This window comes from Chrysochloris asiatica, unplaced genomic scaffold (genome assembly GCF_000296735.1).
Source record: "Chrysochloris asiatica unplaced genomic scaffold, ChrAsi1.0 scaffold00038, whole genome shotgun sequence".
Classification (NCBI taxonomy): Eukaryota; Metazoa; Chordata; class Mammalia; order Afrosoricida; family Chrysochloridae; genus Chrysochloris; species Chrysochloris asiatica.
Genome location: NW_006408556.1, coordinates 10,727,305 through 10,741,096, shown reverse-complemented (window position 1 = coordinate 10,741,096; position 13,792 = coordinate 10,727,305). Strand labels below are relative to the sequence as shown.

At 44.1% G+C, this 13,792-nt stretch overlaps 1 protein-coding gene across 1 annotated transcript in view; it reads left to right on the top strand.

Annotated features, from left to right (window-relative positions):
- LRFN2 (leucine rich repeat and fibronectin type III domain containing 2) overlaps positions 1-13,373 on the top strand; it is a 291,027-nt gene extending 277,654 nt beyond the window's left edge. The window contains exon 4 of the mRNA XM_006860434.1: positions 12,401-13,373. Within this exon, the coding sequence (XP_006860496.1) occupies positions 12,401-13,373 (973 nt within the window). The remainder of the gene's footprint in view (positions 1-12,400) is intronic.
- The last annotated feature ends 419 nt before the right edge of the window (positions 13,374-13,792 follow it).

The following is a 13,792-nucleotide window of genomic DNA, read 5'->3' as shown; positions in this document are numbered from 1 at the left end:
ACAGATCAACTTATTGATAGCAATTACAATAATCTGCTGTGTGATTCTTCCATCATCATTGCCGTCTCCTTCCCCCCACCCCTCTGTTGTTAGGTGTCTTAGAGTGGCTTCCGATTCACCCTATGCACAACACACAAAACACTGCCCAGTCCTGCAACACCCTAACAATTGTTGCTATGTTTGAGTCCATTGTTGCTGCCACTGTGCTGATCCATCTTTTTTTTGGAGGGGGCGGGGGGAACTTTGTCTTTTTTGCTGACCCTCCACTTTACCAAACATAATGTTCTTCTCCAAGGATTGGTACCTCCTGATAATAGGTCCAAAGTATAAGATATGAACTCTCACCATGCTGGCTTCTAAGGAGCATTCTGATCGTATTTCTCCCACATTGATTTGTTTGTTTCTGGCAGTCCATGGTACATTCAATATTCTTCTGCACACCATAACTCAAATGCATCAATTTTTCTACCGTCTCCCACCCCAGTAACCACTTATAAATTTTGTTCTCTATATATTTGCCTTTCCTTATCTTTTTATATAAGTGAGGTTATATAATATTTGTCCCTTTGTGATTACTTATTTCACTCAGCATAATGTCTTTCAGCCACATCCATACTGGCTCATCAAGACTTCATTTCTCCCGCTGGCTAAGTAGCATTCTATTGTATGTATGTATGTACCCGATTTGTTTATTCATTTGCCTTTTGATGGACATTTAAAGTTTTGCCACCATTTAGCCATTGTGGATACTGCTGCAATGAACATTGGTGTACAAGTCTTTTAGTCTTTGCTTTCAAGCCTTTTGGGTATATACCAAGAAGTGGAATTGCTGGGGCATGTGGTAGTTCTAGTTTTAGCTTTTGAGCACTGCTGTAATGTTTTCCACAACAACTGTACCATTTTTGCATTCCCACCTGCAATGAGTAAGGGTTACAATTTCTCCACACCCTCACCAACATTTGATACAGTTTTCTGGGTGTTTTGTTTTTCATCATAGTCACCAGTTGTTGTTGTTGTTGGTGGTAGGTGCCATCAAGTTGATTCTGACTTGTAATGACTCGGCATAGGGTTTCCAAGGAGTAACTGGTGGGTTTGAAACACTGACCTTGTGATGAGCAGTCCAGGACCCCTTGCCCATCTTGTTGTTGGTAAGTGCCACTGAGTTGGTTCCAACTCATAGCAACCTTGTATAGAGTTGCTAAGGAGCAGCTGGTGAATTTGAGCTTCCAACCTTGCATTTCAAATTCTAGTGCGTTTCCTGCAGAACCACACCAGGACTCCCTTAGCCATCTTTTGTTGTTGTTGCTAAGTGCCGTGGAGTTGGTTCTGACCCATAGTGACCCTGCATAGGGTTTCTGAATAGTGGCTGGTGAGCTTGAACCACTAACCTTGTGATTCAAAAGACTTTGCAGTCCAACGCATTAGCCCACAGTGCCACACCAGGACTCTAGCCATCCTAGTGGGAGTGAAATTATATCTCATTGTGGCTTTGATTTTCATCTCTCTGATGGTTAATGACACTGAGCATCTTTTCATGTGTCTGGTGGCCATTGGAATGTCCTCTTTGATGAAATGTCTATGCAAGTCTTTTACCCATTTTGCAAATGGAGTATTTGTCTTTTTGTTGTCAAGTTGTCAGAGTTTTACATACATTTTGGTTATTAGATTTTTGCTGGATATACAGTTTCTGAAGACATTCTCCTTGTCAGCAACTTATCATTTAACTTTCTTTGTAAAGTCTGGTGAATGAAAGTTTTAAATTTTTATGTTGTTGTTGTTATGTGCTGTGGAGTCGGTTCCGATTCATAGCGACCTTGTACAGGGTTTCTGAGGCTGTAATTCTTTACGGGAGCAGAAAGCCTCATCTTTCTCCCACAGAACAGCTGGTAGTTTCGAACTGCTGAACCTGAGGTTAGCAGCCCGATTTGTAACCACTACACTACCAGAGCTAGGTCCCATTTATTTTGTCTTTTGTTGTTTGTGCTTTTGTAATTATGCTAGATAATCTGTTGCTAAAAGCTAGGCTTGTTCTTTGTACTTTGGTTATTAATTAGCTAATCCATTGTTGAAACCGAGGCATGATAACATTACACCTGCTTTTCTTCTAAGAGTTTTATGATTTTAGTTAGCACATTTTGTTTCTTCATACATTTTAAATTTGTTTTTGTGCATGGTGTAAGACATGGATTCTGTTTCATTTTTCTGCATGTGGAAATCTGATTTTCTCCACACTATTTGCGAACCTTAAGGTCAGCGGTTCGAAACTACCAGCCGCTCCGCGGGAGAAAGATGAGGCTTTCTACTCCCGTAAAGATTTACACCCTCGGAAACCCTGTACAGGGTCGCTATGGGTCGGACCCGACTCGACGGCACTTAACAACAACAACAACAACATTTATTGAAAGAAGTCCTGGTGTGGTGCTGTAGGATAAGCACAGGACTACAAGTTCAGTTTGAAACACAAGGTTGGTGGTTCAAACTCATCAGCCGCTCCTCAGAAACCCTATATAGGGTCACTATGAGTGGAAACTGACTTGACAGCACTTAACAGCAACACAATTATTAACATGACTCGTCTTTCCCCATCAAATGAATTTAGCACCTTATTAAGAATCAGTTGGTCATAGATGTGTGAATTTTTTTCTGGACTCTCAATTCTGTTCCATTGATCTACATATCTGTGGTTATACCTGCACCAGCCCATTTTGATTACTGTGACAGTAGAGTATATTTAATCAGGAAATGTGAGTCCTCTTACTTTGGACTTCTCTTTCAAAATTGCTTTAGCTATTCAAAGCCAATTGTTCAAAGATTTATGATAGATATATTTATAAGAATGACACACACCCACACACAAAGTAGCTACTGAGTCTGTTTATGTACAAACAAAAGCCTCCTAGGATTTAGCTCCTTGGTTTGGAGGTCTAGGGTCATGGCTCCATGGGATAGCCCAGTCAATTGGCCTAATAGCATGTTTAGTGCTTCTGTTCTACCTCCTAGTTCATTGTGTAGTACCTGAGGTCTTAAAAGCTTACAGGCAGTCATCCAAGGCACAAAAATTGGTCTCTATTCTACTGGAACAACAGTGGAGGAAGGAGATTCTGGAACAGGAAGAGGATATGGAATATGGGATTAATTATCTCCATGAACATGTCTCCTTTGAGACAAGAAGAATCAGATAGTGTCCAGCTGCCATTCCTGAACATTTGAATAAAAGATTCTATACAAGAATCCTGATTAAAAGGAGGAAAATGTAGAACAGAATTTCAAATCCTTACAGATTCTAGACTTCCTGGAGCCATGAAGGCTGGATGAACCCCTGAGATGACCTTGAACCCTAAGCCAAAAACATCTCCGGAGTCTTCTTTAAAACCAAACAACAGTGTCTGTCTCTTAACTAGTAAAAATGTCTGCCTTGGGCATTATGCTTTCAATAGTGGGTCAAATCAAAATAGCAATTGAAAGATGAGCTAGGAACCTTAGGGGAGAATGAGTTTATGTTAGTGGGGGAGGAATGACTCAGAAAGGAAGGTGAGCATGGGTCACAATTAAAAAAGTATTGTCATCAATGTCACCAAGTGCTACATGTAGAAACTATTGAATTGGTTTTGCTATATATCGTCTCATCAACATTTTTTATTTTGTAATTTATAAAAGACGGAATTCAGTGATGAGATTAAGTTAGACAAGAGGCTTCTAGAGGTTACCAAGAGCAGTAAGTTACTAGCACCCACTATCCCAGCCCCTCACTCTAGGCTAAAGGAAAAGGGTGACCAGAACCTAAGATCTAGGGCTATCTGGAAGGAGCTATAACTCCCATGGGGGGGGGGGTGCCCTGTGGGTGCTGGGATCATACTAACAGGGAGACACCACTTGAAGCAGAAAAAGGGGAAGAAATACTTAGCTTCTCTCCACCTTCCCTTCCTCCAGTGCATCACAGGCAAACTCTACTTGGAAGCCTGAGGATAAGGGAGCCTGGGAAATGTAGTTTACCACCTTACAAATCAGGGCAGAAGAAAGAAAGAAAACAGACCAGAAAGCAAATAACTGGAACAGTCCTATGATTTCTTCTTAAACCTCTGGTATCAGCTTAGACATCAGCTGTAGATTGTTTCCTAGTGTTAAACTGAATGAGTAATTGCCAAACAAATATTAACAGAAAACAAAAAAACAAAGCTCAGAAGCTGCCACTTACACTTATTTTGTTTTTCCTGGATAAGTGCTTGAGGTTCGGTTTTAAATTGTGTCTTAGAGCATGTGAGCTTAATTAAGTTGAACACATGGAGACAACGTAACTTAAAATAGCAATTGATGTTTTCTGCTAACAGAGTCCTTGCTAGTTTGTATTATGGAAAGAAATATAACAGGATTTCAGGGTGTGTCTTTCACAAAGAGGACTAAGACTGATGGTTGCACCAGATAGCGGTTTTTGCTTCTCCAAGTCTCTCTCCCCTCCTCCACCCAGCTCTGTTTCCTAGAGGGCTGATCAGTATGTTCCCATGAGTTTTGACTTTTGGTTGGGTTCAGCCACGAGAAACAGCAACAAGAGATTAATAAAAAGGAAACGTGTGTGAGGTCAAGGGCTTTATTCTTGTGGTTCCCATCTGTTAGACTGCGCCAGTCTACCTGGGTTCAACCGTATTCTCTAGACCAGTGTTTCTCAGCTGGAGGTGAAGAGGTCGAAGGGCGGAGTAGAAACATTTGGCATTCATATTTGGAGGGGTGAAGGGCTACTATTGGAATCTAGAGAGTAGAGCCCAGAGATGCTACTACACACCCTGCAATGCACAAGACTGCCCTCCCCTCTCCTCCATCACAAAGAAGTATCCAGGCCAAATGTCAGCAGTAGCTCTGAGATTGGGAAATATTGTTCTAAACTAATGTTTCTTGAACTATTCATAGTGAAGGGCTAGTTTTATTCATTCCCAGTCCATTAAAGACCAAAGCTTTTATAGGAATACAATAAAAATCCATTGTCAAGAAAAAAAACTGATCATTCACTTGGACGTCACAACCAAATTGTTATTAAACTTTAATTAAAACAAAACAAAACAAAACCCAAGAAGATCAAGTCGATTTCAAGTCATAGTGACCATAATAGGGCACAAGAGAATTGCTCCTTAGGGTTTCTGAGGCTGTAAATCTTTACAGAAGCAGACAGCCTCATCTTTCTCCTATTAAGCAGCGAGTGGGTTAGAATGCTGACCGTCTGATGTATGATTTGCCACCTAATGCTTAATCTAGGACACTACCAGGGCTCCGAAAATGTTAGTGCTTACTCTGCTTAATCTTAATTTCTATACTATCTGATCATGGATCAAGAAGAAATGGCTCAGAGGCCAGCACAGAGCTGTGGACCCCACTCTGAATAGCTCTGATCAGCATGATGTCCTCATCTTTCTGCTCCCAGTCACCTTCCTTAGTATTCTCAGGCCTAGGAAGGTTAGTCTGTCCGTTTGTCATACTGTGGTGGCTTCTGTGTTGCTATGATGCTGGAAGCTTTGCCACTGGTATTTTAAATACCAGCAGGGTCACCCATGGTGAGTAGGGTTCAGCAAAACTTACAGACTAGGAAAAAAGGAGAGGTGGCCCACTTCTGAATGGTTAGCCACTGAAAACCTTATGAACAGTAGTAGATCATTGTCAGACACAGTGTCAAAAGATAAAAAGCATTGTGAATAGTAACAGAATCATAATAGTCAGATACAGTGCCAGAAGATGAGTCCCTCAGGTTGGAAGGCACTCTAAATACAACTGTAAAAGAGCTGCCTCCTTAAAGTTCATAAGGACATGAATGGATAAAAGCTTTCCGGACCTTCATTTACTGGTGGGGCGCAATTCAAAATGAGAAGAAGCAACTGCAAATATCCATTAATAATGGGAACATGGAATGTGCAGAGTATGAATCTAGGAAAATTGGAAGTTGTCGAAAATGAAATGAAGATGGATGCCCTAGGCCTTAGTTAACTGAAACAGACTGGTATTGACTATTTGGAATCTGACAGTCAGATGGTTTGCTATGCCAGTGATGATGAATTGAAGAGGAATGACATAGAACTCATTGTCAAAAAGAACATTTCAAGATCTATCTTGAAGTACAATGCTGTCTGTGATAGGATACTATCCATATGCCTACAAGGAAGATAATTAATACCACTATTATTTAAATTTATGCACCAACTACTAAAGCCAGTGATGATGAAATTGAAGAATTCTAATTTCTTCAGTGTGAAATTGACTAAACATACAATCAAGATGCACTGATAATTACTAGTGATTAGAATACAAAAGTTGAAAACAAAGAGGAAGTATTAGTAGATGGGAAATATGGCGTTGGTGATAGAAATGATGCTGAAGATCACATGATAGAATTTTGCAAGATTAATGACTTATTGATTGCAAATACCTTTTTTTCATCAATATAAATGGTAACTATGCACATGGACCTCACCAGATGGAATACACAGGAATCAGATTGACTACATCTGTAGGAAGAGATGATGGAGAAACTCAATATCATTACTCAAAACAAGGTCAAGGGCAGACTGTGGAACAAACTATCAATTGCTCACTGCAAGTTCAGGATGAAGCTGACAAAAATTAAAACAAGTCAATGAGAACCAAAATATGACCGTGAATATGTTGTTAAGTGCTATCAAATCAATTCTGACCCATATTGTTGCTGTTGTTCAGTGTCGTTGAGTTGGTTCCAAACCATAGCAACCTAGTATAGAGCTTCTGAGGAGCAGCTGGTAAGCTAGGACCACCGCACTTGCAGTTCAAACTGACTTGCAGTCAAGCACATTAACCCACAGCGTCACACCAGGACTGCAGTTCTGACCCATAGCAACGCTGTATAGCATTTCCAAGGAGTAGCTGCTAAGTTTGAGCCACAAATCCTGAACTGACCTTGTGGTCTAGTACTTATCCTACAGCACTACATTTACAGATCATTTCAAGAACAGATGCGATGCATTATTGTTGTTGTTATGTGCCCGAGAGTCAGTTCCGACTCATAGAGACCCTGTACAGGGTTTCCGAGGCTGTAAATCTTTATGAGAGCAGAATGCCTCCGATTTGATGCATTAGATATTAATTAATGAGTGAAGACCAGAGAGTTATGGGATGATATCCAGAACATCATACAGGAAGAAAGCAAAAGATCTTAAAAAAATAGAAAAGACCAAATGGAAGTCAGAAGAGACTCTGAAACTTGCTCTTGAGCATAGAGATACTAAAACAAAAGGAAGAAATGAGGAGGTAAAAACAAAAAAAAAAAACAAAAACTAAAGTAAATATTTCAAAAGACAGGGCAAGAAGACAAACTCAAGTATAATCATGAAATAAGCAAAGACCAAAATGGAAGAACACACTCAGCATTTCTCAAGCTGAAAAAAATGAAGGAAAAATTCAAGCCTCAACCTGTAATGTTGAAGAACTTCATGAGCAAAAAACTGAATGATACAGAAAGTATCAAAAAAAAAAAAGGTGGAAGATATACATAGAGTCACTGTACCAAGAGGAAATGGTCGATGTTCAGACATTTCAAGACATAGCATATGACCAGGAACTAAAGGAAGAAGTCCAAGCTGCTCTGAAGGCATTGGTTAAAAACAAAACAAAACAAACAAAAAACACACACAAGGCGCCCAGAACTGACAGAATACAAATTGAAATCCTTCAACAAACTGATGCAACACTGGAGGCACTCACTCATCTATGCTAAGGAATTTGGACAACAGTTACCTGGCCAACTGATTGGAAAAGATCATATTTGTGATCATTCCGAAGAAAGATGACCCAACGGAGTGCAGGAATCATTGAACTATATCATCAGTATCACATGCAAGTAAAATTTTGCTGAAGAGAATTAAGAGATGATTGCAACAGCATAAAGACAAAGCAACTGCCAGAAATTCAAGCCTGATTGAGAAGTGGATGTGGAAATAGGGATAGTGTCGCTGATATCTAATGGCTCTTGACAGGAAGCAGAGAATACCAGAAAGATGTTCACTTTGGCTTTATTGACTATGCAAAGACTTTTGACTGTGGATCATGACAAGCTGTAGATAACATTACTAAGAATGGGTATTCTAGAACTCTTAATTGTGCTAATGAGGAACCTGTGTGTAGACTAAGAGACAGTCGTACAACCAGAACAAAGGGATACCTAATGGTTTAAAATCAGGATTGTATTCTTTCACCATCCTCATTCAATCTGTATGCTAAGCAAATAATCCCAGAAACTGGACTATATGAAGAATAACGTGGCATGAGGATTGGACTCATTAATAACCGGCAGTATTTAGATGATACAATCTTGCTTGCTGGAACTAAAAAGGACTTGAAATACTTACTGAAGAAGATCAAGGACCACAGCCTTCAGTATGGATTGCACTTCAATGTAAATAAAACAAAATTTCTCACCAGTGGACCAATAAATAACATCATGATAACTGGAGAAAAGATTGAAGTTTCCAAACACTTCATTTTGCCTAACCTACAATGAACACTCATGGAAGCAGCAGTCAAGGAATCGAATGACATATTGCATTAGGCGATTCTATTGCAAAGGACCTATTTAAAGTGTTAAAGAGCAATGACATCAGTTTGAGGACTAAGGTGTGCCTGACCCACACTAAGATATTTTCAATGTGAAAGTTGGATAATGAATAAAGAAAACTGGAGAAAATCAATAAATTACGGTGTTGGAGAAAAATATTAAAAGTACCCTGGTCTGCCAGAAGAACAAGCAGATCTGTGTTGGAAGAAGTACAGTTAGAAGGCACTTCAGAAAGCCCGCTTGGCCAGACTTTGGCTCTCAGACTTCAGACATGTTATCAGGAGGGACCAATCCCTGGAGAAGGACATCATGCTTGGTAAAGTGGAGGGTCAGGGAAAAAGAGGAAGACAGAAAGATGGATTACAGTGGCAGTAGCATTGGGTTCAAGTGTAACAACCATTGTGAGGATGGCACAGGACCGGGCAATGTTTTATTCTGTTATACATCAGATCACTATGAGTCACAACCAACTCAACGGCACCTGCAATGGCAACAGAAGGATGCTAACAGCTTGGGCCCTACTCCCAGTTGCCTTCAGATTGATAGGGACTCATGGTGACCCCAGAGTAGAACTGTGCTCCATAGGTTTTTCAATGGCTGATTTGGGGGGAAGGAGAGTCCTGGTGTGGCATTGTGGGTTAATGCGCCAGACTGCAAAGCCATTGGAATTGCAAGGTCAGTGGTTCAAGCTCACCAGCTTTTGCTCGGAAACCCTATACAGGGTCGCTATGGGTCAGAATCGACTCGACAGCACTTAACAATAACAGAACACTAAGTCCTAAGTTCTGCATTTTCCCTTGTGAGTCCCCTATACCCTATCCACCTCTCTGTGATTAATCCCTTTATAAATAAAATCTTTAATGATTCCTCTCTTAATGTGCTTTCTGCTCCAGAAAGGTCACTAACTGATACTGGGGTGTTTTTGTACCTGAGCAAGTTTTTAAATTTTTATTTTAAATGCAGGCAGATGAAGAGGGTGGACCAATAGAATGATAACAATGGTGAGATGCCAGGCCCAGGGCTCAAGGAAGTAGGCATTTAGGAGTTCCTTCAGCACTGCCTCTGGTAGACCACCATTAGCCCCTGAAGAATGTTTTAGTGGGTGAGCTTTGGAGACAGTGGTGCTGAGAAAGGATGTTGAAGAGAGCAAAACCAAAGGAAGAGATGCCTACTTTGAGGCTGTTCATCCATTGGGTTGGCTCTACTAGTCAGAGTGGTGGGATGTGGATACGAATAAAGGGGTCAAGGGTCAATACTGACTGTCCAGATCTAGCTTGGAGGCTCAACAGATGCTTTTGCTGGGGAGTGTAACATGAGTTTGCTAGCACAAGTAGACATGAGTTTGGTTCTGCTGCTTGAGCCCGTCGGTGGCCTGTCGCATGATCTTCTTGGGCACTTGGTCCTCTCCATTACCAACAAGAGGGATTGGTCAAGCTTATGATTGAGTTATGAGCTCTGAATCCAGATCCGTTCTCAGCTCCACCACTCCCATAGGGAGAGTGCAGGCTGCACCCTCATCCTTCTCTAATGGGAACGACCACAACAATAACTTCCTCAGAGGGTTGTCAGGAGGTTAAGTGAGACACTGCAGGTAAACTTCTCCACAGAGGGTAAGCACTCCCTGAACACGAGTTATTATTGTTATCAGCAAAGGCAAACCAGACTTGAGGGGCTGTTGAGCCCCGGGTGGCACCAGTTCTCTGGTTAGTACCCCCTGTGTATACAACACACACACACACACACACACACACATATACACATAAGAGGAATAGGAGCTTTCCTGTTCTGGACCCTAGAAAATAGGCCCTTTTCTCTGGCCTTATGATGGACCAGTTAAGATGTAAAGCTTTTCTGAGTCCCAGCCAGCCAGGGACCCAACTGGTGCAGGAGTGTGAGCCCTGGAGAAGGGTGGCTGTCTGGCTTTTGAGTGACGTGAGGAAAAACACCTCATGTCTGTCACACCATATGGAACAGAATGTTAGAGTCCCAACTGCTACCTCCTTGAGACCCCAGCTGTGTGGCTTCAGACAAATCACTCAGCCTCTCTGAGTCCTAGCCTGTCCTCTCTGTGAAACAGGAGCATTGATTTCTGCCCTCACAGACTGCCGTTCTGCCTAGGCAGGAACTGTGGCTGGGAATTCCCCAGAGACACTGGAAAGGCTGACTAGCAGGGTCCTGCTGGGTCCACTCCTACTTCATCCCTCTGGCCTTTCTGTCCTGCATTGAATAAATGCTAAGGCAGAAGAGTCTTGTGGGGTTCAGCATCCCCCAGCTTCTGCTGTAGAGAGGTCGAGGCAACTGTCTCCAGGGCTGTCCCTGATGGGATGTCAATATCTGCCTGTCAGCTCCAACCCTCCGAGCAGAGTTCTGGGTGGAAATGTTCAGGCTCTGGTATTTCATATTTGAAATCTCAATTACCTTGCTTGGCTCTGAGTTTGAGCGATTGACAGATGCCAATGGAGGCTTCGCCTTCTCAGGTAGTAGGGTATAGGAGGATGGGGACTCTTCAGGAGTTGGGGTGCCGGAAGGCTGCAGAGAAGAAAATGGTACCACCAGGCCTCAGTGAGCATGAGGGGGCTTCAAAAAGTTCATGGAAAAATTCCATTATCTTTTCATTACACTTTTCCACAAACTTTTTGAAGCTTCCTCATATTTCTGCAAGTGTGTTTATGGGGACATATGTATCTCTGGAGATAGCAGAAAGTCAGATACCTCAACAAGGGCTTAGAGGTCAGGGTTTGCTCCAGGTCTCCTGAAGGGGGTTGGGCAGAGATTGTTGTCCCCTCAGATTCACCCCAAAGCAGAGGAAGCAGTCAAGGCCTCCCTTACCCAGAAGAGCCCTCCCCATTTTCTCTTTAGATGAGGCTGGCCTGCTATGATCCAGGGCTGCACCAATTTTCCTCAGTCTTCAAAACCGCACTGTCACCTCCACCTATGAGCAAATTGTACCCCTCCTGCCACCCGTCTCTTCTGTGTAGAGCAAGCCGCAGTCCCTCTTCCCACCATTTAGTCTGTGGCTGCAAACACTCCCTCTGCCAAATTACCAGAAAGCCCTGTGGAGACTGGAGTCTGCTGGCTTCTAAAGGCAGGGCCTGTCTCAGAGGCAGCACACAGACAGGTCCTGGTCAAAGAAGGGATTCAGCCTCAAAGGACACAAGGGGTGGACCAAGCCTGGGTTGGGGCAGGCTGGAGGGGGCTCAGAGTCCACTTGAGTTCTTGGCAGACTGAGGGAATATTTGCAGCAGATCTTGTGGGAGGGAGGGCACTCTTTTGTTTAATTTCTATGTCTCCAGGCCTTTAATATTTCTCTCCCTGTCTGCCTCTCCCTGTCTCTTGTCTCTCATCTCCATTTGAATCTCTCCTCTTTCTTCTCTTCACCTCCCAATGCCTCCCCACTGTATTTTTAATTATATCTTTCTTTCTCTTCCCCTGGGTGTCCATTTTCATTGTCCTTTTCTTCCCACACCCTTGCTGTCTTTTTCTCACATCCTCTCCATTTACCATCATCTTTCTCTCCACCTTTATTTCTGTCTACACCTCTCTCTGCCTTTGCCATTCTGCATCTTTCTCTCTAATTTTTTCACCCTAATCTGATTTTGCTCTCTTACCCCGGTCTTTCTGCTCACATCTCTGCCACTGTGTCCTGTGTTCTATTCCTGCCACCTGCCTGCCTCTCCTTCCTTCCCATCCGTTCCTTCCTCCTCCTCTTTTGCTCATCTCTCTGATGCCCATTCTTCTCTTTCTCTGTGTCCCTATCTCTCTAATCCTCTGTCTCTCCCCATTACACCCCACCCCCACCCCTCACCCTCTATGTCTATTACCCTCCCACACCCTTAGGATGATCCCAGCCTCCAACAAGGCCTTCGTTGTCAACAACCTGGTGTCGGGGACTAGCTATGACCTGTGCGTGCTGGCCATGTGGGATGACACGGCCACGACTCTCACAGCCACCAACATCGTGGGCTGTGCCCAGTTCTTCACCAAGGTCGACTATCCGCAGTGCCAGTCTATGCACAGCCAGATCCTGGGCGGCACCATGATCCTGGTCATCGGGGGTATCATCGTGGCTACGCTGCTGGTCTTCATTGTCATCCTCATGGTGCGCTACAAGGTGTGCAACCATGAAGCTCCCAGCAAGATGGCAGCCGCCGCCGTCAGCAACGTGTACTCACAGACAAATGGGGCTCAGCCACCACCCCTGGGCAGTGCGCCCAGTGGGGTCCCCCCGCAGGGGCCACCCAAAGTGGTGGTTCGGAATGAGCTGGTCGAGTTCAGTGCCAACCTGGTCCGGGGCAGTGAGTCTTCATCCTCCAGCTCCCTAGGCAGCGGGGACCCTGCAGGGCTGGGGCGGGGCCTGTGGAGGCTCCCACCCCCCGCCACGCGCCCCAAACCCAATCTTGACCGCCTGATGGGGGCTTTTGCCTCCCTGGACCTCAAGAGTCAGAGAAAAGAGGAGCTGCTGGACTCCAGGACTCCAGCCGGGAGGGGGTCCGGGACCTCGGCCAGGGGCCACCACTCAGACCGAGAGCCACTGCTGGGGCCACCCGCAGCCCGGGCCCGGAGTCTGCTCCCCTTGCCCCTGGAGGGCAAGACCAAACGCAGTCACTCCTTTGACATGGGGGACTTCGCCGCCGCAGCAGCAGGAGGGGTCGCCCCTGGTGGTTACAGTCCCCCTCGGAGGGTGTCGAACATCTGGACAAAACGCAGCCTCTCTGTCAATGGCATGCTCTTGCCCTTCGAGGAGAGTGACTTGGTGGGAGCCCGGGGGACTTTTGGCAGCTCTGAGTGGGTGATGGAGAGTACTGTGTAGGCCTGGGGGCCACGGAACACTCTCTCTCCCACTCTTGCAGGATGGATGAAGGGGAAGGAATCCTTACTGGCCGTCTTTGTGGAGTTTCCATGGCGATGTTTACATCCAGGGACAGCTTCGTTTCCCTGTCAACACCCTCTTCTCCTCCCACACCACCCACATCACCCTCCCTGGCCTGTCCCCTACCACCCAGCTGGGGTGTGCTCAGGGAAAGTGGACTCACTCAAATGTCGGACTGAGCCCTGAGTGTTTGGAAAGGCAATACAGCTGCCTTTCTAATCACAAATGTAGCGTCTAAGCAGTGGCTTCCGATTGCTCATGGTTCCAGTGTTGTTTTATTTCATAATTATTTTTTTTTTCCATTTCCCAGACTCCTCTTCTTCATTTGCACAGATAATCGAGAATTGACGTGTGAAAGT